The sequence below is a fragment of the Protomyctophum parallelum genome, assembly GCF_964188405.1.
Source record: "Protomyctophum parallelum genome assembly, chromosome: 19".
Lineage (NCBI taxonomy): Eukaryota > Metazoa > Chordata > Actinopteri > Myctophiformes > Myctophidae > Protomyctophum > Protomyctophum parallelum.
Genome location: NC_139717.1, coordinates 23,793,001 through 23,815,795, shown reverse-complemented (window position 1 = coordinate 23,815,795; position 22,795 = coordinate 23,793,001). Strand labels below are relative to the sequence as shown.

Genomic DNA, 22,795 nt, shown 5'->3' with positions numbered 1-22,795 from the left:
ACTATGGTTAGACATAAGGTTGGTGAGGGGTGTTTCGTGCTGCCTCCGTGTTTTGTTAAGCTCTCATGTTTTAAATGTTTTGTCTCAGTTGCAAATGCAGTTTGAGAGAGAGGCACTCTGAATGAAGTAAGACAGAAATGTATTGTCTACAAATACATTAAAATGCCTTTTAGTTTATTTACAGGACTTGTCTTTAAACGGCCCTGAGGCTAGTCTAGTGACATAAGATTTCAATCTCTGCTCATTCAAGATTTCTATATCCTGTGAATTAACAAAACATTATTTATTTAATGTGGCTCTTATCACATAGACTAAACTACGTATTTTAACAAAGACTTGTGCGTGTGGCAGTCCTTGTTTGTTAGCCTTTCAGCCTGACTGGGAAGGGAACAACTCATTGTAACACTGCACTTATCTCATCATGATTAAAAAAAAAGAAGAAAGTATACAATCCTCAATCTACAGTAGGACAATGATGAAGTGACATTGTCTCGTCATTTCCCATGTGCAAATATAGTCTCATGTGTGTGAGACTGCAGTGGGACCCTTTCCAGACTGTACCAGGGCAGCCCCTATAATTATTAATTTGTTTTAGAGTTTTGGGGGAAAGTCAAGGGAAAGCCTGTCCCCAGAATTCCATATACTGTAGTTTAACTTTAGAGGTAGGCTAGTCCATCATGATCTGATGAAGGCTCATAGCTGAAATGCCTAAGCGTTCCTTTTCGGTATGTGCCAATAAAAACATGGAAATGTGAGAACTTTGTCCGCCATTTATTACATTTTTGGATGTGCTACCTTTTTGGAATTTTTGAAATTCCTCTTTTTTTTTTTGCTGTATACTGGATTTGGGTTTAGCACTCGACTGAAAATCATTGCTGATGCGCAACCTATTTTTCTCATTTAGCTAGTCAAATATATATATGATTGACGCCGTACATATTGGGACGGACAAATTTGAAGGTTTTGTTTGTTTCAAAACTATGCACATTGTTGAAAAAGATAAATATTAAAAGGTATTTATCTGTTGAATTCAAATTTCCTAACCACTTAACCCATATTGGGCGGGAACCACTTTTGGTGTTTTAAACATTATGTTATAATTTAGCTATTGAAAGATCTACAAGCTCATACGAACTTGTAGGTCTGCTATTTTTGAAAAATCGTAAAAATGTGGCGCAAATCTTTGAATATATATTCTTTCAAAGTGAATGTTTTTAACTCTGGTCTAAATGGGTTAAACCCCAGTAACTAACTACAAAAATATTGTTTGATATTAGCCTATTCTCCATTCTCCTATTTTCCTGCTTGCCAAAATATCACTATCAATCTCTAAGAATCCATATCGGACGACCTCTAATGTAGTTGATAAGCCTGATGTGTACGGCATTAACAACAACACGTTTGTGAGCTTGTACAGTAGACCAGCAGTTTTTGTCTCGTGACACCATTGTACGATAAAGTATCACTCAGGCTTAACCACTTGAACCCTAGGGTCCTTATTCTGGGCATGTTATTATAATACATTTAGGCCAACATCGAGCAAAAATGGCCAATCTACAACCTTGCAGCATGTCCCAACCATAGACTGTAAAATAATATGGACAAAGTGTTCTCCGGGTCTGATATGGACGTAAGATGAAGCCTGTCAGTCCTTGAATTGTAAATCGCCATCTTTCTAGATCCGTTTGGGCCCAGCTGGCCATTGGCTGGCCCAGACAACGAGGCAGGACTTCCCCCCCTTCTTCTTTGTTGGTTTTTATTTTGGCTCCCGTTCATAGACTGTAACGGTAGCCACGCCCCTCAGAACATACGCGACTTTATGGATTTAAAATAAATAAATGGGACCATAATTTTCCAAAAAGAATATTATGACATGAGAAAAAATTAGACTTTAAACTAGTGACTGGAAGCAGAAAGTATTCATGACCTTGTTTATTAAGGTAAGGTAATACAGTCTAGGTCAGTGTCTCTCAACCTTTTTTGTCCCGGGGCACACTTTTCATAGCCTAAAAATCTCGGGGCACACCTAGATATATGGTGTGTGTATATACTGTATATATGTACCGGTGTGTGTATGTATGTATATATATATATATATATATATATATATATGAACCCAATATACTTTTAAAAACACACATGACAGCACTCGTCAAATAACTTTAAAGAGAAAGAAAAGGACAGACAGTGCCTCAGTTTCACCAATTTATTTTTGAAAACTCATACAAAATGTAGCACACACATGTTCAATTTGTCAATGCAAAGTAATACTTCTAAATAAAAAAAGGAGTTGTAAAAACAAGAACAAAAATATTTTGCCACAATACAATGGTCTTAAACTTGAGCACTTTTGTACAAAGAAAATCGTAAAAAGTAATTGATAAAAAGAAAAGTAAATATCTTTGACAAGTTCTGTCTTAGTGTGAACCTTGAGCTTGTTTTCCTGAACAAAGAGTTTTTATCCTGGCTGAGACGCTGGACAAACAGACACGGAGCTCCTCATCAACTGCTCTCAGTCTCTCTCTGCGTTTGTTTTTTATGCAAGTCAGGCTTGAAAAGCTAAGCTCACACAGGTAGGTTGTGGAAAAGGGGAGCAGCACTGACATTGCGCTGGCTGTGATGGCTGGATATTCTTTGCCAACAGCCAACCAAAACCTGTCCAGACTTAGTTCTTTGAATTTCTTTTTGTATTGATAGTTCCCCCGTATTTCCAATAACTGCTCTTGCTCCAGCATTGGGCTGTTCTCATTTTCCGCGATCACTCGGCTAACAAATCCCTTGTATCGCCCGGTCATAGCTGCAGCTCCATCAGTGCACACACTGACACAGTCTTCCCAGTTTAAATTCCATTTCGCCAAATATTCAGATGTCACCCGGAAAACTTCCTCTCCTGTTGTATTTCCAGGTAGTTGTTTGCAAAACAGGTAATTCTCTCTGAAGTCACCATCCGCGTCACAATCAATGAATCTCACGTTTGCCAACAGCTGTGCGTGTCCACTTATATCTGTTGATTCATCCACTTGCAGTGCAAATTTACCACTCGTCATAATTTTGTGCATGACAGCACTCTCGATGTCTGCAGACATTTCTTCAATGCGTCGCCCAATTGTGCTATCTGAGAGCGGCACATTTGCTAATTCCTTTGCAGCATCTGGTGGCACCAAGCCCACACCCCCCGCGAGTTTGAATGATCTGGCTATTACTGTTTCTGCCAATGTATGTGGCATTTTTAACTGTGCCAACATCTCTGCGATTTGGTAGCTTAATTCCAGACCTTTTTCAGAAGTCTTAGTAGTACTGCGTATCAAGAGACTTGCCTGCTTCGTTGTGTCTTTCTCCTTTTTTTCTTTCAAGCTCACGAAAAAGTGTTTGTCCTTCGTAGCGAGTTCATCATGATTGGTATCAAGGTGGCGCTTCAGTTTACTCGGAACCATGCCGCTGTTTGCAAGCTTGAATCCACAAACTATACACAGCGGAATCGGGTACGTTTTATCCCCAGTAAACGTGAAGCCAAACTTCATGTAATCATCGCGGTACAGTCTGGCAGGGGCTTTCTTTGTAGGCGTTGCGTTAGTAGCCGGCGTTGTTGCTGCTGTTGCTGTGCCGTCGTCAGGTGGAGGTGACTCTGCGGCGCTGTGAGTGCTGCTGTCGGGTTCTGGTGGTGTCTTTCTGGAGGTGGAGGGAGCGAAATGTAGCGTCTTCTGGATGCATCTCTTCTTTGCTGCTGGTGGTTCCATCTTGTAGTAGAGGCTGGACAATGTGAATGCCATGTCTATGCTGTGCCCCATTTATACAGTAAAGTTGCCAGGCGATTAACATTTCTATAGCCGATGGTCGTTAAGAGTCTATTGTTCCGTCGTCATGTTGTTTTGGGCGTCTATTTAGACGTGTGACAACAACAACGACGCAACAATAGGACGCCTAGCTATCGCTTTCGGGGGAGGGCTAGTGTTAATTTTGGTCAAAATCTCGAGGCACACCTGGGGATTTCAAAGGCACAGTAAAGTGCCGCGGTACATAGGTTGAGAAACACTGGTCTAGGTGAAGTTGGGCCAATGACAGCGCCACAACAGGCCATTATATGAACTGAAGGAAGTCCCGATTTCCTTAGTGGCTTCACAAAATATCTGTCTGACTGCCCCTCTGGTCCCAACGCAATGTGTAATGAGCTTGTAGATCGGCAATTTGTGTGAAGATTTGTTGTAGAGGTTAAAGATGAGGGGATAATGAGGATAGACCTCTGGGGGACCTCAGTCGAAGAAGTGGTATATTGAGTTCAAGTGGCTAATGTTGTTCAGCATGTCTTAGATCAGATTTGTACGGAGCCAGCTGATGATTTTCCCTCCATGTCTCTAACAGAGGTGGTAGTGGAGTACGAGTACGAGTCCCTCCATGAGGACGAGCTGACACTGCGCCTGGGTGACATCATCAAGAACGTGCGGTACATCGAGGAGGAGGGATGGATGGAGGGAGACCTCAACGGGAAGAGGGGATTGTTTCCGGACAATTTCGTCAAGGTGAGAGAGAGCCCGGTGGTCCCAAGGGAATTCCTAATCCTTATTCCAAGTCCACTGCTAATGGGAAACGCAAACCCGTTCACACACGTCTGTGTTGCAGGCGAAAAGAGCCTTAGGCCTAAAAAAAAAAAACTTTGGTTTCCGGTTGCCGACCGACCGACTATTAAATATGCGCGACCCATATTATTTTATTGGCATTTGGTGAAAAATAAAAAATTAAAAAGCTCAGAATACGACCGAGTCAAGACCAAAAAGGTCTTTGATCATTAAAATTCTCTTTGATGAGACCATCGGGACACGCGACCTCATCCTACGTTATAAAAAATTAAATCCACGTAGGAATAGTTGTAGAACCACTATCGTTTGTAACAACACTGTCAACACAGCGCGCTGTGCGCCGCCATGTTGCTCAGCTCTGACCGGGGAGCGGAGCGCAGCCTCTAGACTAGAGCTGTTTAAAGACAGAGAGTGACGACAATGGACTGATCAATGACGCATGCAGCCCCACGAATAAGCAGTGAACGGAGATGTCGCAACTCTCTCAACTAAACCGCGCTGCCTCCGACAGAAATATTCAGGGGAACATGTTTTAACGTGACATGCAGACCCGGTTCAATGGGAAACACAAACACACATTGAATAACACACGCCGATATTGTTGTGTTTCTGTTGCGTGTGTGTTGTGGTGCCACTGCCACCGCACATTAAAATGCCACCAAAAAAAAGCCAAAAGCCAACCGCAGGGCAGCAGAAAATATCAGCAACCCTATTTTCTAAACCTGCTGCCTCTACTCCAGGTATATGTCACTGTGTAATGAAAACAATGTAAAGTTGTATTAACCATTAAAACTGCCACAGTTATTTCACATAGCCAAAATATGAAATATGTAGAAGCCTATCCATCATTGCCGTAGGATTTTTTTTTTTTTTTATCCTTGCTACCCATCCTTCCCACGAAAAAATAAATAAGTAAAATAAAATAAAATAAATTCCTTGCTACCCATCCTTCCCACGAAATAAAATAAAATAAAATAAATTCCCTACCTACTTAGGCCTTATAAGAAGTCACTTCAGGACACGATACGCGTAGTTTAGTTTCCCAATCCCTCTTTGAGACCACAGCTCTGTCACGCTCATCGAGGACAAATGCCACACACTTCACACCACTTACTGGATTTCATATCATATCCAGAGTCATAATGGAGTTAGCTTGTGTACATTCTACATTGTCGTGCTGACCCTGTCCAATCGCCAGTCATTATGCTGCTGTTGGTTCATGTACTGTAATGCCACTACAAGTACTGTAATCTCATTCAATCTGTGAGGATAATTCTGCATAAAGCAGTCCTTGGCCCGGAGCTTCACAAGCAGGCTACAAAGGGAATGAGTTTCGTATCTCAATTGATTGAGACATTCAGAATGGGAAGCTGATTAACCCATTCTGACCTGAGATCAGTTTCTAAAAATGACAGTTTTCTGAAAAAGCTATGTTTCTATGTCAGTCGTATTTTTCAAAAATAGCTAAAGCTTAACCATAACGTAATGCTAACACCAAAAGGGGTTCCCGCCTAAAATGGTTAATCTTAGGTTTGCGTTTGGGGAGACTAAAGTCATACTGGGTAACTTCAATTAAACAATTGTTGTTTTTGATATAATCTTTAACTGGTATATTTTGCACAATAACCATTCAAGGTTTGTGTCTGCTTTGGACATTAGTGCCAAAATGACACATAGGCATGTAAATGGCATGGAAATGTACTTCTTTTCCGTATACTTGACAGTTTCAAAAATAAAAATACATGTTAAGTTCCAAAATATCCTCAGCCTCTAGGACCAGTAGCATTCAGTTCCGAGTGGTATTTCTATTTCTGTATAGAATGGGATTGAAAATATAATCACTGTGTAAATCCTGCCATGTAAAAGCTTGTTCCAATGATACTAACGTGAGTGTGTGTGTGTGTGTGTGTGTGTGTGTGGGGGGGGGGGGGCAGGGGAGAGGGCAAACTCCGACTTTTAAAGTGAACGGGTATGGTGTCACCTGGAAGTTGGAACTAGGCTTTATGCTAACAGCTAGCCGAAATAAAAGAGTTAAAGAAACAGAAGAGCACCACTACTAGTTAGTGTTACGGCATTTATGACCATCAGTGGTGAGCATATCTTCTCAGTCTCGTTTCAGAGCCCCTGCAATGAACAGAACTTTTTTCTATGGGATAACTTTCCTGCTTGCTCCATTTGCATTGCGTGCTTCTGGTTCTTGGCCTGTTCTTCAGCACCAGCCTGTGGTGGAACTATACAGGCCAGGGTGTTGCAGCCGTGAGAAACAATGCTGCAAATATGAATGGTGCTGCAAAACCACAATGTGAATGGGAAGACTGCACAATGTTCATTTGTGCCAGTGCACTTCCCATAACGTGGCTGTGCTAAATGGCACCTTTCATGGGTGTGCTGCCAGCAGTCTGACATTTAAACAGTCGATTTAAAAATTTAATCATTATTAGCCTACATTTCTATTTGTCCATAGCCCTTGCCATCTAGCAAAAAAAAAGTAGAGTGAAAGTCCAGTTTACAAGACAGAAAAATGTACAGATATGCAAATGTGTTTAACCCATTCTGGGTGGGTTAGCGGGTACCCCTTTTGGTGTTTTAACTAAGCACTATGTTATACTTTAGCTATTGAAAAATATTTTTGGAAAGAAATGCGGCACAAATCTTTAAATATATATTCTTTCAGAGCGAACGTTTTTTTAAATTTCGACGTCGGGCCTAAATGGGTTAAGTATAGTACTCAAGTAAATTAACTTTCCTACTGTCCACCATTGCTTTGCATACACTACCCCCCACCTAAGAGCAGTGCAAATTGATATGCTATACTAAAAGTCCTTAGGGGGTCAGACTGATTGTTTCACGTGGTAAGCCTTATCCTGGCAAGCCCGTCAGTAAGCAATGTTTCTCCCACTGTATTGTGGAAAAGATTGCTCTATAAGTCTATATAAGCCTTGTGTGAAATAGCAATTTAAAAACGTTTGCGCATATTCTGCTTGTATACAAATTCACTTAATTAAAACCCATTTTGGGCAGGAACCCCTTTTGGTGTTAGCATTATGCTATGCTTTAGCTATTGAAAAATAGCAGATCTACGAGCTTGTAGGTCTGCTATTTTTGAAAAATCGAAGAAACAGCTTTTTCAGAAAACTGTCAGGATGTAAAAGACATTTTTAGAATCTGATCTCAGGTCATCATGTGGAGGGATACAATATATCACATGCAGGAGCGAGCGAGCAAGAGGGCATGAATGTGAGTATTCATTGCAATGTGGCTGCCTGTCAGTCCAACCTGCTCGCTTCCTCCACTCCGGACGGCACGAGTGAAGGACACGAGTGGTGGTGTATTGGAATTTGGCTGTTGGAATGTCCTAGGATGCAATACTGTACTTTCATTACATTGAAAAACCTATTTACATCACTGTATTAATACAGATTGCTCTACATGCGTTATCACACGATGAAAGCTGGCATTAACCCATTTTGGGCGGGAACCCCTTTTGGTGTTAGCATTATGTTATGCTTTAGCTATTGAAAAATAGCAGATCTACAAGCTCATAGCGTGCCACCGAGTGGCGCGCTACGAGCTTGTAGGTCTGCTATTTTGGAAAAATCGAATAACGACTGACATAGAAACATAGCTTTTTCAGAAAACTGTCAGGATGTAGAAGACATTTTTAGAATCTGATCTCAGGTCAAAATGGGTTGTTGAGTCTCTTCTCCTGGGATTTTGAGATGCTTGGATACACGTGGACCATGTTGTTTGTATACACTCCCAGCCGCTGTCGTTTCCCGTAAGCCTCACCAGTCCACCTGGGGACTCATAGAGGCTGCTCTGTGAAATCTGCCCTATCAGTGGAATACACTTAACCAGCTAATGCACCGTGTAACAGAGCTGTACTAGTAGGCTCAATCCATCACTGGTAATTCTACCTTCTCTTCTCGTCCATCTTTCCCGTTGTTCTCTGTCGTGTGCGTTCCGTGTAGTGATGGCTGACCGAAGCAGTCACACATGAGTCAAACTAATTATTAGATGGATCCCGCGAGGGTTGCTGACACATACATGTATTGAATAAAGATACCGTAATTTCCGGACTATAAGCCGCGGCTTTTTACCCATGATTTGAACCCTGCGGCTTATACAACGGTGCGGCTAATCTATGGATTTTTACAGCTAACGCAGAGCCATCTCAGGCTCTGAGCTAACGTAGCTGCGGCTTATAGTCCGGTGCGGCTTATAGTTCGGTGCGGCTTGTATATGGGATTTTCCCTAAATTTGGCTGGTGCGGCTTATATTCAGGTGCGGCTTATAGTCCGGAAATTACGGTAATTGTCTCCACCAGGCCGAAGGCATGGGGGGAGAGTATGTTTTGCACTCCGTCCGTCCGTGTGTGTGTGTGTGTGTCCGTCCGTCCGTGAGCAGCTAATCTCGGCCACCGTTAACCCGCACACTCCCTGGATGCCAACGATGAACTTTTTCCAGAACGGCCTGTTATAGCGCCACCAGGAGGCCGCTTTGTGCAAAACAAGTTTTTGCACAGTACACCTACAGATTTTGTCCAAACATCACGCAAATTGGTACACAGTCTCTCTAGAGCCATTCAACGAAACCGGTCTTTCACATTTCTCAGACTCCATCCTGATTGGTTAAGATTGGCATCCAAAGTTCACAGGAGTGCTCAGTTTCAAACAAAATGCTGCAAATCATGAACATGTGATCAACACGGAGCGGCACCATTTCCCATCTTCCATCCTGATTGGCTAAGATTGGCTTGCAAAGCTCACACGATTCGTCCATTTCGAAAAAAGCCCACAAATCACAAACACAGTGTGCAATTTCCGTTAAATTATACACGCACATTTTCACTCGGCCGAGGACGACATGCCACATTTTTTTCCTCAAAATCAGCCTCACGGTGGCGCTATAACAGGCCAATTCCTGTTTTTAGCTATAACTGCATCAATCTGTATACAACTTATGTATGCACACATGGAAAAACATTGTACCTGCATCCCTCCAACACGAACCTCCGGCCCAAATCTTCCTCAACAGCCTGTTATAGCGCCACCATGAGGCCACAACCTGACCTGCCCTGGTGGAGACCTGTGCCGATTGGCACTTTGTCTAGTTTCAACTGATTTGTCTTGACCTGAGATCAGATTCTAAAAATGTCTTCTACATCCTGACAGTTTTCTGAAAAAGCTATGTTTCTATGTCAGTCGTTCTTCGATTTTTCAAAAATAGCATACCTACAAGCTCATAGCGTGCCACTCTTTGGTTAACAAAAAAACATTTTTGGCATGTGAATAATGGGTCTGATATTTACTTCAGTGACCATGCCCCTTGATTAACCGTCTTCCTGCCATTGCCGAAGCCCTTCGGCAATCAAAGCCTCAATTTGATAATACACCTTGCTGCCATTGCCGTAGCCCTTCGGCAATTATACTTTTATAGTGCATATGATCGATCGAGCCATAATGCTACTCACGTTAGCCGGTTAGCTAGCAATGTTGTTAGCACTGCACTGGATCGTTCAGATTAGATCGCGGTCGCCATAAGAATCCATTCTATCCGTTTCTTTCAATCGCCTGTATCTCCTATTCCTTGTCCCAGATGGCATTTTTGGTCAAACCAGCGTTTCTTTGACGGCACAGAGCCGACGTTGTGCAGTGCTATATGTACCGGCATTGATTCGATTATGTAAACAAAGGTTGTCTTGGCAACGTAAAGCTGGCAGGGATAAGCTCACTTCCGGTTGAGGCAAAATGTGGCTTTTCAAAATAAGAGCTCAAATTAAAAAAATGCTGGCATGAATTAGGTCCTAATTTCTCAATAAATGGCAGCAGTAAAAGGGTTAAAGAATATCATAATCTGTGTGTTCACGTTCACTTCTCCCATTTTAATTAATAAATGGAGAATAATAGACTCAACACAACTGTCTGTCTCCTAATGGGGTGGGCACCCACATCACCCACACCCAGATACATACTGGAAGTCATGCAGAGGAGTCAATTGTTCTCCCATTGCATTGTTTTTTGTCATGTTCAAAATTGGGGAAATGTGATTGCTTCAACCAATAGGAAAAGCGTGTGTTTGACCCCGCTTGACAAGCTTTTTGCTTGTAGTTTTCCTTCAGTGAGCCAATGACTCCAATGTAAGTCAAACGACTTACACACATATCAGCACTGCCCACAATCTTCAAGACAACATGGGTAATTGATGCGTTGGCATGCATTGGCTACTCCCTTCTTCAGATATGTACAGTATGTTGCATAAGGAGAAGAGACTGGAGCAGCACGGACATTTAGAGCCTTTTATCAGGTGCTAAAGTATACAACGACTAACGTTTCGACCTTGCGGTCTTCATCAGAGTCACAGTATGTGTGTCCGTACCATTAACCACTTGAACCCCATTCTGCCAGGAACATTAGCCAAGAATGGCAGATCTACACGCTCACCACGTGGTACAGAGCCAACTCAGGTTCATTTTTACCAAGTCTAGAGGTAGTTATCAATCAGCCTTCCCTACACACAATCAAGAGAAGCCTTTGTCCTGAGAGTATGTTACGTTTGAACTCTGTCCTAACTGTGTTTGGGGATGGATCTGTGTGCATCATACCAGGACAGGTGTCCTGCGCAGAGCCTAATTAACTGGAGGCCAGGTGTGGCTGCTCAAACCACACTTTGTGTCCATCCTTTTTCCATCCATGCGTCGCTCTCTCGGGTTGTTACTTCGCACCGCCTTAGTTCCTAGAAAGTAATGAGGATTAGATGCAAGCACAGAGGAATCGATCGGGTTCTTCATGACTTCCCATTCCCTGTTTGAAGTATCGTATTGAAGCGGTCAATTACTTATTACAACTGTGGGTCACTGGTAGCAAATTGTACAGTATAGTTTAGTTGTTTCTCATTTGTCATATTGACTGCTGTATTTCTCTCTAAAAGTTACTGCCATGAGAGAAGAGTCACGAGACCCTCTCTCTCGCTCTCGCTCTCTCTCTCGCTCTCGCTCTCGCTCTCGCTCTCGCACTCGCTCACTCACTCACTCACTCACTCACTCACTCACTCACTCACTCACTCACTCACTCACTCACTCACTCTCTCACACACACCTCTTCCAGTCAAAGTGCTGCTGTGACATCCCGGAGTTTCTACCTTCCTTCCCTTTTTCTGCTTCTTCTTCCTCTTATCTCCCTTTCCTTCTCCCTCCACCCTACTCTCTCCGTCCCCCCCACCTCTTCCTTCTCTCCTTTCCTCTTCTCTTCCATGCCATTTGCTTCTGTTTTGACACAACTCCCCCTCCTTCCTTCCTTCCACCTTCCCTTGGCTCCTCTAATCCTCGGTTGTGAGATAGGTAATCTGCTAAGCGTCCTGCGCGGGTGACTGATCTAGGACACTTAATCCTTTAAGTAGGCTGCGTAGCGGCCGTGAGGTTATACCTGTGTGAACTTTGCTCCCAAACACTGCTGGTCCCAGACGCATTCCCACTTCCTCATTCCTCCCGACAGTACTTAGCGCTCTAGCTGAGAGCGCTACGGCTACGACTATATAGGAGACAACATGTCAGAGGAAGAAACGGTAAGGAGTTTAATACCGTATTATTACCAGGTACTCATTGCCTGGGTTAAAATGAAATACGGCATTGGCAGGGATGCCAGATGCAACTCTGGTGTGTTTTCTTGATTGAATACAAGTCATGCAGTTGTACTGTACTGTTCTAGTTAACGTTTATCGTTGTGAGTAGTACTACTAAATGTCTTGAGGTAGAGGGAGAAAGTGGGTTTTTGATTACAGGAGGTAACATGGAAGTTGTGTGTGAATATCTGTTTAGTCTTTTATGTGTGTTGAAGGATTGTGAATGAGTCAGACTTTCACACTCAGACTTTCACACTTGTAGTTGTTGGTCTTGGCCCCTCAGCCTCTCCTGTGGCCACAGGCTCGCTCCGTTTGTAAAGAGCCTCCACATTTAGCTCACGGAGACACATGGAAATGGGAGGAAAAACTCTGAACATTTCCACACAGCGGGTCTGTTTGTGTCTTTCCTTCACTCCCATTTTTCTCTTTACATCTCTCTCTCTCTCTCTCTCTCTCTCTCTCTCTCTCGGTCTCTCGAGCACGCACTCACAAAAACAGCTGTTGTTGCTCTGGACTTGTCAGCAGCATGTATTAACTAGGAAGTAGAGAGTGCACGGATTCTCTCTCTCTCTCTCTTATATTTAAATCCAATTATTAATACTGTGTATATTTGCACCGTCCACCTTTTGTAAATATGCATATTGCATAACGATGTGCTGTTAGACACTTTTATGGAGACATCATGTGGACTTTGTGCTGTTATCGGGAAGTCACACAGACTTGGAGAATCTCACACTTAAAAGTCTTACAACCTCACTGCCTGCAATATTGTGCAATACCTTGCATTTTCTCTAATATGACAATAGGGGCAGGTTGTGCAGTGCCTTGTAGGTGGTGAGGAGTACTTTGTCGTAAATAATGAAGCGCGATTATATGGAGACATCAAATGTGGGCTTTCGGTGCACAAATCTCATGATGTCACCGGCAGTGTTTAGTATCATTGTCTCATTATCAGTCACACAGGCCAGGAGAATCTGACACTTAGTTCATGTTCTGCTGCCTGCCAGCGGTGGTGATTGTGACATCATCCGCTCTAGTTAGATTCAGCATGACCGCGGTTCATCTGCTCCCACAATGGTGCATTGAATGCTGGAGGCAGGTTGCCATGGTTATTTGTATTTGTTTTGTGATGTGGATGGCTGACGGAGAGACAGTTATGAAGGCAAGGGGACGAGACAAAAAGAGTGGAATGCCATTAGAATTATTTTCTTTTAGCTGGGACTTTCCGGTGGTGGTGGATGAGTGTTGTATGGATGTATGTCTGTCTGTCCTCAATGGTTTTAGGTGTCTGGGCTCCTTCCTACCTTCCTTCCTTCCGACCTAGTGTCTGGACACTTCATTGGCTTTGGTACCAACGGGGTCATCCCTGTTCCCCAGGTTCTATGTTCCCCACTTACCTTAGGGTTTAGGGTTAGAGTTCTGGTTTAAGGACTTCAGGGTTTTGTACTATACAATTGTATGTATGTACAGAACAAAGAATGTTTGTTTTTGCCATCTTTGTTGAAGAGTCTGAGCAATTATGTTTTAGTTTATTTTATGCCAGTGTTAATCTTTAGTTGGCTAAGACTAGATAGTTTAAGTAGCCTAGGCAGGCCTAAAGTTCAATGGATTGTTGCTAAGACTGAGCTTAAATCAGAATTTGATACTAAAAGTAAGTAAATACTTTTAGTCTTATTAGAATTACTAGGTTAGGTTTCTGGTTTAGGTTTATTCTAAGTGGGGAACAAAGAACCTGGAACATACAGAACATACAGTAAGTACACTCCCGTACCAACCAATAATTTCTATTGCCTCGATAATGTTGTTGCTCACTTAATGTCCAAATACTTAAGTACACTGCGTAGTGAAAATCCAATCTTCAATCTCCCAAAATGGGGAACCCAGGTTGAAAGTGGCTATTCACCATCATGACATCATGGCAGTGGCTTTTCCCTGCACTGTTCATTCAGTATGTGTTTGAACCTGTTGCACCTGCAGTCCATTGATGTCATTGTCTAATGGGCTTTAGCCATATATCATGCATAAACATAGACCAAGTCATGACTTTCATTCCTACATAGATCTCAAGAGAGTTCACTGTGATGGATTACTTATTTCAAGCCTCCGCAAGTACATTTCTTGCCATACTAAAACCTATTACTTGCCAGGAAATAAAAACGATACTATGATTTGGAAAATAATGTAATGGCAAGTATAGCGTGAGTCATTGTCAGTGGGCTACACATGCCAGATCACTTTTCTAGTCCTTTTTAAAATCGTGTCTTTTAAAAGGTGCGCAAAAACAGTTGTCCACTGTTGTACGACAATCATTCCTCACTAAAATAAAAGCATAGCCGCTAGCTTGTAACTTTTAGAATCAATGAAGGTAAATGGGACATGCATCTCTGAAGCCTTAACTTTAACACTTGCAGTAATATACAGCAGTGATGTAAATAGGGTTTCAATATAATGGGCCACGGGCTGGGTGCTCTTTTGGGTCCCAGGGACATTTTATCATTCCCACTTGAACGACGTTAGGAGTCACACAAATTGCAGCATTTAAATCCCATTTCATCTTATATTGTTATAATATGGTTAGATTCATGTAGAAAATGTATCTGAATGAAATAAGCACAATTCAAAATCTGACAACTTTAATATTTGCAAAAACAACAGCGCAAAGTATATGTAAACAGAACAGTGTATAAAGTAATGAAATGCCACCAAAAATTAAATAAAAATATAATTAGTAAATTAAATACTTTTGTGGCAGTGGCACACTCGGTGAACTAAATATAGTCTATGGTGCATTTATGCACCGCTCAGTTAAGGTCTCTTATTGTCATCCGACGGTACCAGTCCCAGGATGCAGCCTATTTGCAACACTGCTGCTATAAGTGTACCTGCTGCAGGCCTCTTGTTTTTGTTGTGACAGAGAGGATTTGCTGACCCTGGGTCAGTGTGGGTCAGGCTGAACTACACGCTAACTCCAGGCACAGAGCAGCAGTGCTGGTGGTGACCCTTTGACCTTCACCTCACCTGGCCCGTTCCCTTCCACTGTAATTCCCCTGTGTGTGGCCTACCTGGAGCTTACCAACACTTTGCTGTGATAACGCACGCACGCAGTGGTTCAGGCCAGGTAGAGTGACCGCATGCGAACCGCAAGGTTCCCAGTTCGAACCCGGGCTCCCCCAGAGTTAGTGTCGACGTGTCTTCGAGCAAGACTCTGAACCCCAAATTGCTCCCGATGTGCAGGTTGGTGCCTTGCATGGTTTCCTCCGGCATCGATGTGTGAATGGGTGTGTGGATGGGTGAATGTGATGCACAATCGCTGTAAAGCACCTTGGATAAAAGCACAATATCAATGCACCATTTACCACTCACTCACTCTCGCACTCTCACACATACCTTGTTGTGAGAGTGTGTTTAGGAATGGCTGATTGATTCTGTTGTGATGCACATTGTACAAAAGGTGCGTCGACTCATCACACACAGCTCAGTCTCATTAGTTTGCCTCAGGCCAGGTGTGATCGCTTAAATCAGCCATATAACCTCCACCCTACACAGAGGCACGGAAGGTCAATTAAGAAAGGTATGCGCTGGATGCTGGGCATGCGCCATGACCCTCATGGGTGGCAAACTCACACCGGAAGTTCGATGAAATGCATTGCAGTGAAACGAAGCCTGCTGGACCAGCTTACAAACAAACTATTGCAACCATTGGCATATAATCGGCCGGGGGTAGAAATATAAATGAAGACATATCACAGGTTTTGTGATCACTGGGGTGTGCACAGTAATATGTAGTTTTATTGAGGTATCTAAACGGCGGCAGGTATAGTTTCAGGCTTGTATTAGCGCAAGATTTGGTTGTCAGACTGGCAGTGGTGGACAGTCTTGAGATACTTTGGCACGTTCATGAACCTACTTTTTCTTAAAATGAAATGGTGTACACAGCAGAAAAGCAACACAGCAGAAAACAATGTGTGATGTGTTCTTTTATTTTCCTGGACTGAGGTCTCAATCATTCAGAAAGTATCATTAATTATAAGCCAGGTACACTAATTATAAGCCATTAATTATCATTAATTATAAGCCGGTACACCTGGCTTCCATTGACTGCAATGCATTTCATAATTCCATCGGCTACAAGAATTCGCCAGAATTGCTGGATAGAGAAAACGACGTCGGTGTCCCTTCCTTAATTTACCTTCCTTGCACGGTGCAAAGAACCTCTACCCAAACAAACTCCACAACTTCTATCCACTACTCACAGACTCTCTCTTTGTCATTTTCAGGAGGTGAAGAAGGAAGCAAAGGAGACAAAGATCGAGGCGAAGGAGGAGCCAACACAGCCGCTCAGCCAGAAGAGAGACAAGAGCGCGGGGAATGTCGCCAACTTGGTCCACAGGATGAGCACCATCGGCATCCCAACCGGAGGCTTCCAGCCGCACGCACAGCCCAACGCACAGCCCCACGGACCTCCAGTGCCCAGGAAGAGTACGTTACTGCAGTGTGTTGGTGTTAACTTATTTTGGGTGGGAACCCCTTTTTGTGTTAGCATTATGTTATGCTTTAGCTATTGAAAAATAGCAGATCTACAAGCTCATAGCGCGCCACCGAGTGGCGCGCTACGAGCTTGTAGGTCTGCTATTTTTGAAAAATCAAAGAACGACTGACATAGAAACATAGCTTTTTCAGAAAACTGTCAGGATTTAGAAGACATTTTTTAGAATCTGATCTCAGGTCAAAATGGGTTAACTTATTTGTATGACCCTCTAGATAAGAGCATACAGTGCTAAATGCCCAAATTGTGAGAGAAAGTGTCATTTTTTGGCAGTAATTTTTGTGTGTATAATGTTTAAGCCTTCATTTGATAGTCAAAGTGAAGAAAGATGAGGAAATATGGAGAGATACTATGGGAATGACATAACAGTAAATGATCCGGCCTGCTGGTACTCACTGATCAGGGCATTTATATGCCGAATGTACAGGTGTTAATATAATAATAATATTATTATTAATTTATAATATATAAATATATATTTTGTGTGTAATATGATAAAAGAAAATATATATTCACGTGTGCCCCATAATTTTGAAGTTTTGATAAGAGGTAGAGTAAGAGCCGGAGAGGAAAAAAAATCTAATCATAGATTCAAATGGTCCAATAACCCTCACAATGTTTTAAATGTGTGAGACAGTGAGATAGAACTTAACTTTAAGTTAGACATCAAGTATGCTGAGTGCGTGTGTGTGCCTGTGGGGCATACTATACTATCTTCACTGATCCTGTTCCACTGGATCCAGTGATATCCGCTGCATTTGATGACGGTCTCTCAAGATGTTGACACAAAGTGGAATTCCTTCTACTAGACTTAACCCATTTTGACCTGAGATCGGATTCTAAAAATGTCTTCTACATCCTGACAGTTTTCTGAAAAAGCTCTGTTTCTATGTCAGTGGTTCTTCGATTTTTCGAAAATAGCAGACCTACAAGCTCAAGCTTTTATATTTGCTATTTTTCAATAGCTAAAGCATAACATGATGCAAACACCAAAAGGGGTTCCCGGCCCAAAATGGGTTTAATGCCGTGACACTGACGCTAGTAGTACCACATTTGCTTTCCATTGTGGATGACGTGTCACAGTAAAAGCAAATCAGATGTGCAGAACTTTGAGCATATTCTTGTCATTACGCGTTTGCTCGTGTGCTAATTTGCTTTCCCCTCTTTTATAAGTCAACAGCAGCGCTTTGTTTTTGGTGCAGGAATTCACTGGTGCGGGGCTGCGGGGCAGCTCTGCTTGTTCAACAGGGTGTGTCCGCCCTAGGATCACCTGGTTAAAAACTCCCACACTGCTGTTTGTGATGGGGCGGATATTGTTTTGTTTCCTCTCACTTCCTGGTTTCCCAGGTCACATGTCTACCTGCATGGCCTTACCTCGTCTTGGCACGCGCACGCACACACACGCACACACATGCACACACGCACGCACATACACACACACACACGCACACAGGCGCACACACAGGCGCACACACACGCACACACACGCGCACACACGCGCACACACACACACACACACACACACACACAGATGAATGATTAATCGGTGGGAATTTTAATCATGCAATTCAGACTACTGTGTTTTTGAATGCTGAAAACAGAAAGTCATAAGTCACGTTGCATTTTTTTGTTTTGTTTGTTGTAGTCATTATCTTATACATATCTTGGGTTATATTACGGATGATGACTCACAGAGGAGCATTAGGGGATTTTTCAATAGCTAAATTATAACAATGTTTTAAACACCAAAAGGGGTTCCCGCCCCAGATGGGTTAATCATGCAATTCAGACTACTGTGTTTTTGAATGCTGAAAACAGAAAGTCATAAGTCACGTTGCATTTTTTTGTTTTGTTTGTTGTAGTCATTATCTTATACATATCTTGGGTTATATTACGGATGATGACTCACAGAGGAGCATTAGGGGAAGGTATGAAGAGCTTTGGGATCTATAATAAGCAAGCTGAAGATTTGTATAAGACTTAGTTTATGGTTCAAAGCACAACCTGCTCAGAATGGTGTTCCGACGCCAACACGCACAGTCTTTTCGAACATAAATAAACATAGGTACACATGTGTGTGTGTGTGTGTGTGTGTGTGTGCGCGCACGCACTCTCAGTCAGAGAGGTGACGCCTCTATCTTCTAGGACATTGAGCTAGCTAGTGGTCTAACTGGTATATTCTCTCTCCGTCATTGTCGTTGTAGAGCCAAAGAAGAGGCAGTGCAAGGCATTGTTTGTGTACCTGCCACAGAACGAGGATGAGCTGGAGCTCAAAATAGGAGACATCATAGACATCGTCGAAGAGGTACGTTTGGTTTAACACCCTCGCCTGGCACCAACACAGCTGCAGTACCTCGCTAACTCCAAGCTAGCGACCTTACTGATTCCTGTGACAATAAGAAATATATTTTCTTAAATGCATGTTAGGACCTATATTCCTCTATATATTGTATGTTGTACAGTTAGAATATGGGCTCGTCAGGGAAGGGACATGTAGTGAGACAATGGCACAAGACAACTGGCCTATATTGTAGTTTGCAGCTTTTATATGGCCATTGGGGCACTCTCATCTTGTTTTGGACATGTTGTTCATGGTTTGTAAAAGGACTGGTGGTTTACTGCTTGGATGATGAGTGAGTCGCAACATCTTTCCAGACTCTGACCTTGGACCTGGGTTTTATTGTTTTAGATATTCTTTGGAGCTTTTTCTGCCTTTATTTTAATGGTGTACAATAAGCTGACAGAAAATGGGGGGGAGAGAGATAGAGAGTGACACGCAGCAAAGGTCGTCGGGATCGGCAGTCTAACCCGCGACACGCCGTCAGGCTGGATTAGCAGCCTAGGTGCCCGGACCGCTAGGCCGGCCCGGGCCTTTTTTGTTTTAACAAAAATGCCGTTTCACCCTTTGGGCGTAATTACGCCTAGGTCGTGCATCTTTGAAGCTCGTCTGTAGCATATTTTAAATACTTTGATCAGCCATATTTATAATAGATGATAAGGTAGTGGCAAGCCAGGATATTTAAGAGACAGAAGGAGTAACTGGGACCATGTACTACAATCTACAATTTAGGCATTTAGCAGACGCTCTTAATCCAGAGCGATTTACATCAAGCAAGAACAGAAAGCATGGCAATACATCACATACATAAAATGTTATGTCTCCATAAAAATGGTATTAGTCTACATAAAATGCTATCCAAGTCTACATAAATAAGTCGGGGCTAGGGCGAGTGCTACGGGCCATGATGGAGTCTGAAGAGGTGGGTTTTCAGACTACGGTGGATGTTTGGGATGGAAGTGAGGCTGCAGTTCTGATTGTAACGGGAAGTGCATCACATAGTTTTGGGAATGCACTAGGGAGAAGAGTTTGGGACGTGTGGAGCGCTGTCCTGGTGTTTTTAGTGACGGTACTTTCAGCTTCCCTGGAACTGGTATTAATGTGAAGCTATTAATCATGTGGGTTGCTTATCTATTTATGCTATAGTAATGATATAATGTCTGATACTGTTGTGGGCCTGGCTCCACCCATCAATCTATATGGGCAGAACTGTATTTCGTTGATTTGATTTACGTCAGACGATGTACTGTAAATCACATTTGCACACTTTCAGCCTTTGCCAACTCTGTTTGGGTCAGCAATCTCAGCATTGTACTCATTACGTAAAGGGGTGTTTCACTTCTGGGGTAGTTTTGACGTCTACTTGGGCTTTTGTCTGCACCCCAGACAGTTTTTAGGATGCTTGAGTCAATATTTAGAATGGATATTTGATATTCATTTCATCAGATATTTATCATTTATTTTATTTATTATAATAAACAAAAAAACATTTAAACATAGAAAAGAAAGTAATCACAGCCTCTAACGCAGCGGTTCCCAAACCTTTTTGGCCATGCATCCCCTGTTAGCTCCTGACCTAGCTGACGCACCCCACCCCTTTAAATATAAATTGCATACGATAAATAGTATTTATCCACATATATGCACATAATATGAACCTGGTATGGCATATATACTGTATGCAGCATCGGCTATATTCTGCATATACTTGCCATATATAGGCAAAATATATTTAAAATAACATAGCACCACCATTAGCCTTTTCATGTCGCGCACCCCTAGAAGGCGCTCGCGCACCACAAGGGGTGCACGCGCCACAGTTTGGGAACCACTGCTCTAACGCATTAGAAGGTTAATATCAGTCACCAGAACCAGCGACGTGTGTTTTCAATGAGTAACGTTAGTTAGTAAAGTTAAAATGGAGTTTGAAGTTCAATGGGTTTATATAGAAGGGGGCGTCTCGGAGAAGTATTTTAAAGTGTAATACCCCTTTACAATCTGAACTTTGAATGCCTTAAAGTCAGAGATCCTAGAATAACTACAGTACATGGATCAAAGTAGTAATGGAGGCATTACTCTTACTAGGGTCGGATGATTTATTGACATCGTCATAGGAGACGAAATATCATCTGCGATTTTGCACGTTGTATGTTACTTGTAACATCATTATATGGCAACGGGTGTTACCCTTTCATGGTTCTAGTCACCTGACCTAATGAGGATTTAATTTAATTTTATTATTTTTCTGTCAAAAATCCAAGCTCTTTCACAATACGTTGTGAAATGACAGGTTGTTTTGTTGAAGTTTGGTCGAAAAAGTGAAATTCTGCAGAATGTGGTTGTGTGAGCTTGTTGCCAATTGACAATTTTTGAAAAATGCATATGATCGATATTTAGGTATTTGGTTTTGAAAACATTGTGATATTAGAAATTTGAATTTGTCCATATTGTCCAGTCCTAACTCTTAGTCTAAAATGTAGTACTTTCAGAGCAGGCTGGAGCAATCGCTAATTCTTTACATTTTTCAGCAACACATGAAAGTACACACACACGACAGGTGGATTAATAATGCCTGGCTTGTACCTGCAGGTTGAAGAGGGCTGGTGGAACGGCAGCATGAACGGCAAGTCTGGGCTTTTCCCTTCCAACTTCGTTAAAGAGTTGGAGGCATCGGGAGAAGACGGAGAGCCCGGCGACGCCACAGCAGATGAGACAGGTGAGAGAGACGTACTGTACTGTACAGTTTACAGTACAGTACGAGCTGGGACAGGAAGGGCTTCACTAATGGGCAAAGATACAATTCCAGAATCAAGGCGTCATAATTACGTACGCTAATAGCTTTGAATAGACGCCGCTAAAGGCAAGGTTCGCTTGCCGAGTCAATTCTGAAATGTTTGTCTGACACCAGACACTGTTGACAAAATGACAGCAGCGTGTCTCGTTTTACCGTTTCTTCAGGCAGTGAGTTTGGTCGGGTAACAATACCTAAAGCAAGGTTATTTCATGTGGAGTTGGAACAAGAGAGAAATGACCACAAAAGGAAATGCCTTCTTTTATAGGCACGCGATTTGCGAGCACGTTTAGTCATTAAAGATAACGTGTGACTTCAGCTTAGCTCCACTGACACCAGAATTATAACATAATGAAGACAAGGTTGGCTTACATAATTATTGCTCGGAACGCACATACACAAGGGTGTTATTGCAGGTTGTTTGCAGCTGAGTTTCTCCGCACGGGCACTTTGATGTTATTTCGTGGCTCTCATTGCCTGGTATAATTGTAGTGGTGCAATGCTCCACTTCTAGGAACTAGATATACAGGCCAGTTTTTGTAATAGTATTGAGGTGTGACTGCTGTCCAAGTGGAACAAGCCTCAGCAGGCAGGATTGAGTGTGCCGGCTGCGTCTCTCCAAGCCTTTTGTGAGCGTTACTGTGAATGTATCATAAAGAAGCTGTTTGAACAGGCATGTGTGTGCGTAATGCATATAGGTAACAAGATACTGTGTGTGTGTTAGGCTTTGTGTGAGGGAGTTTGCATGCTTGTAATGTATAAGAATCTTTGAATGCACTTGTGTACTGTACATGTCATGGGTGTTTGTTTACCCTCATTTAAATAAATGTGATACATTTGAGAATGCACCTTATACAGACTTTGATAGCTCGCCTAACGGGTCCCTCATCATGCGCCTGTCCTCCTCTAGTACTGATGTAGATAAA

At 42.5% G+C, this 22,795-nt stretch overlaps 1 protein-coding gene across 2 annotated transcripts in view; it reads left to right on the top strand.

The window, feature by feature from the left end:
* The window catches only part of cd2ap (CD2-associated protein), a gene marked incomplete at its 5' end in the record, with an annotated part of 92,001 nt that overhangs the window by 18,039 nt on the left and 51,167 nt on the right, over positions 1-22,795 (top strand). The window contains 4 exons of one of the 2 annotated variants that reach the window (XM_083790405.1): positions 4,360-4,517; positions 16,472-16,673; positions 18,945-19,045; positions 21,668-21,794. In XM_083790405.1, coding sequence (XP_083646531.1) covers positions 4,360-4,517; positions 16,472-16,673; positions 18,945-19,045; positions 21,668-21,794 — 588 coding nt within the window. Of the gene's footprint in view, positions 1-4,346; positions 4,518-16,471; positions 16,674-18,944; positions 19,046-21,667; positions 21,795-22,795 lie in introns of those variants that run through there. The other variant, XM_083790404.1, reaches the window with a different exon arrangement.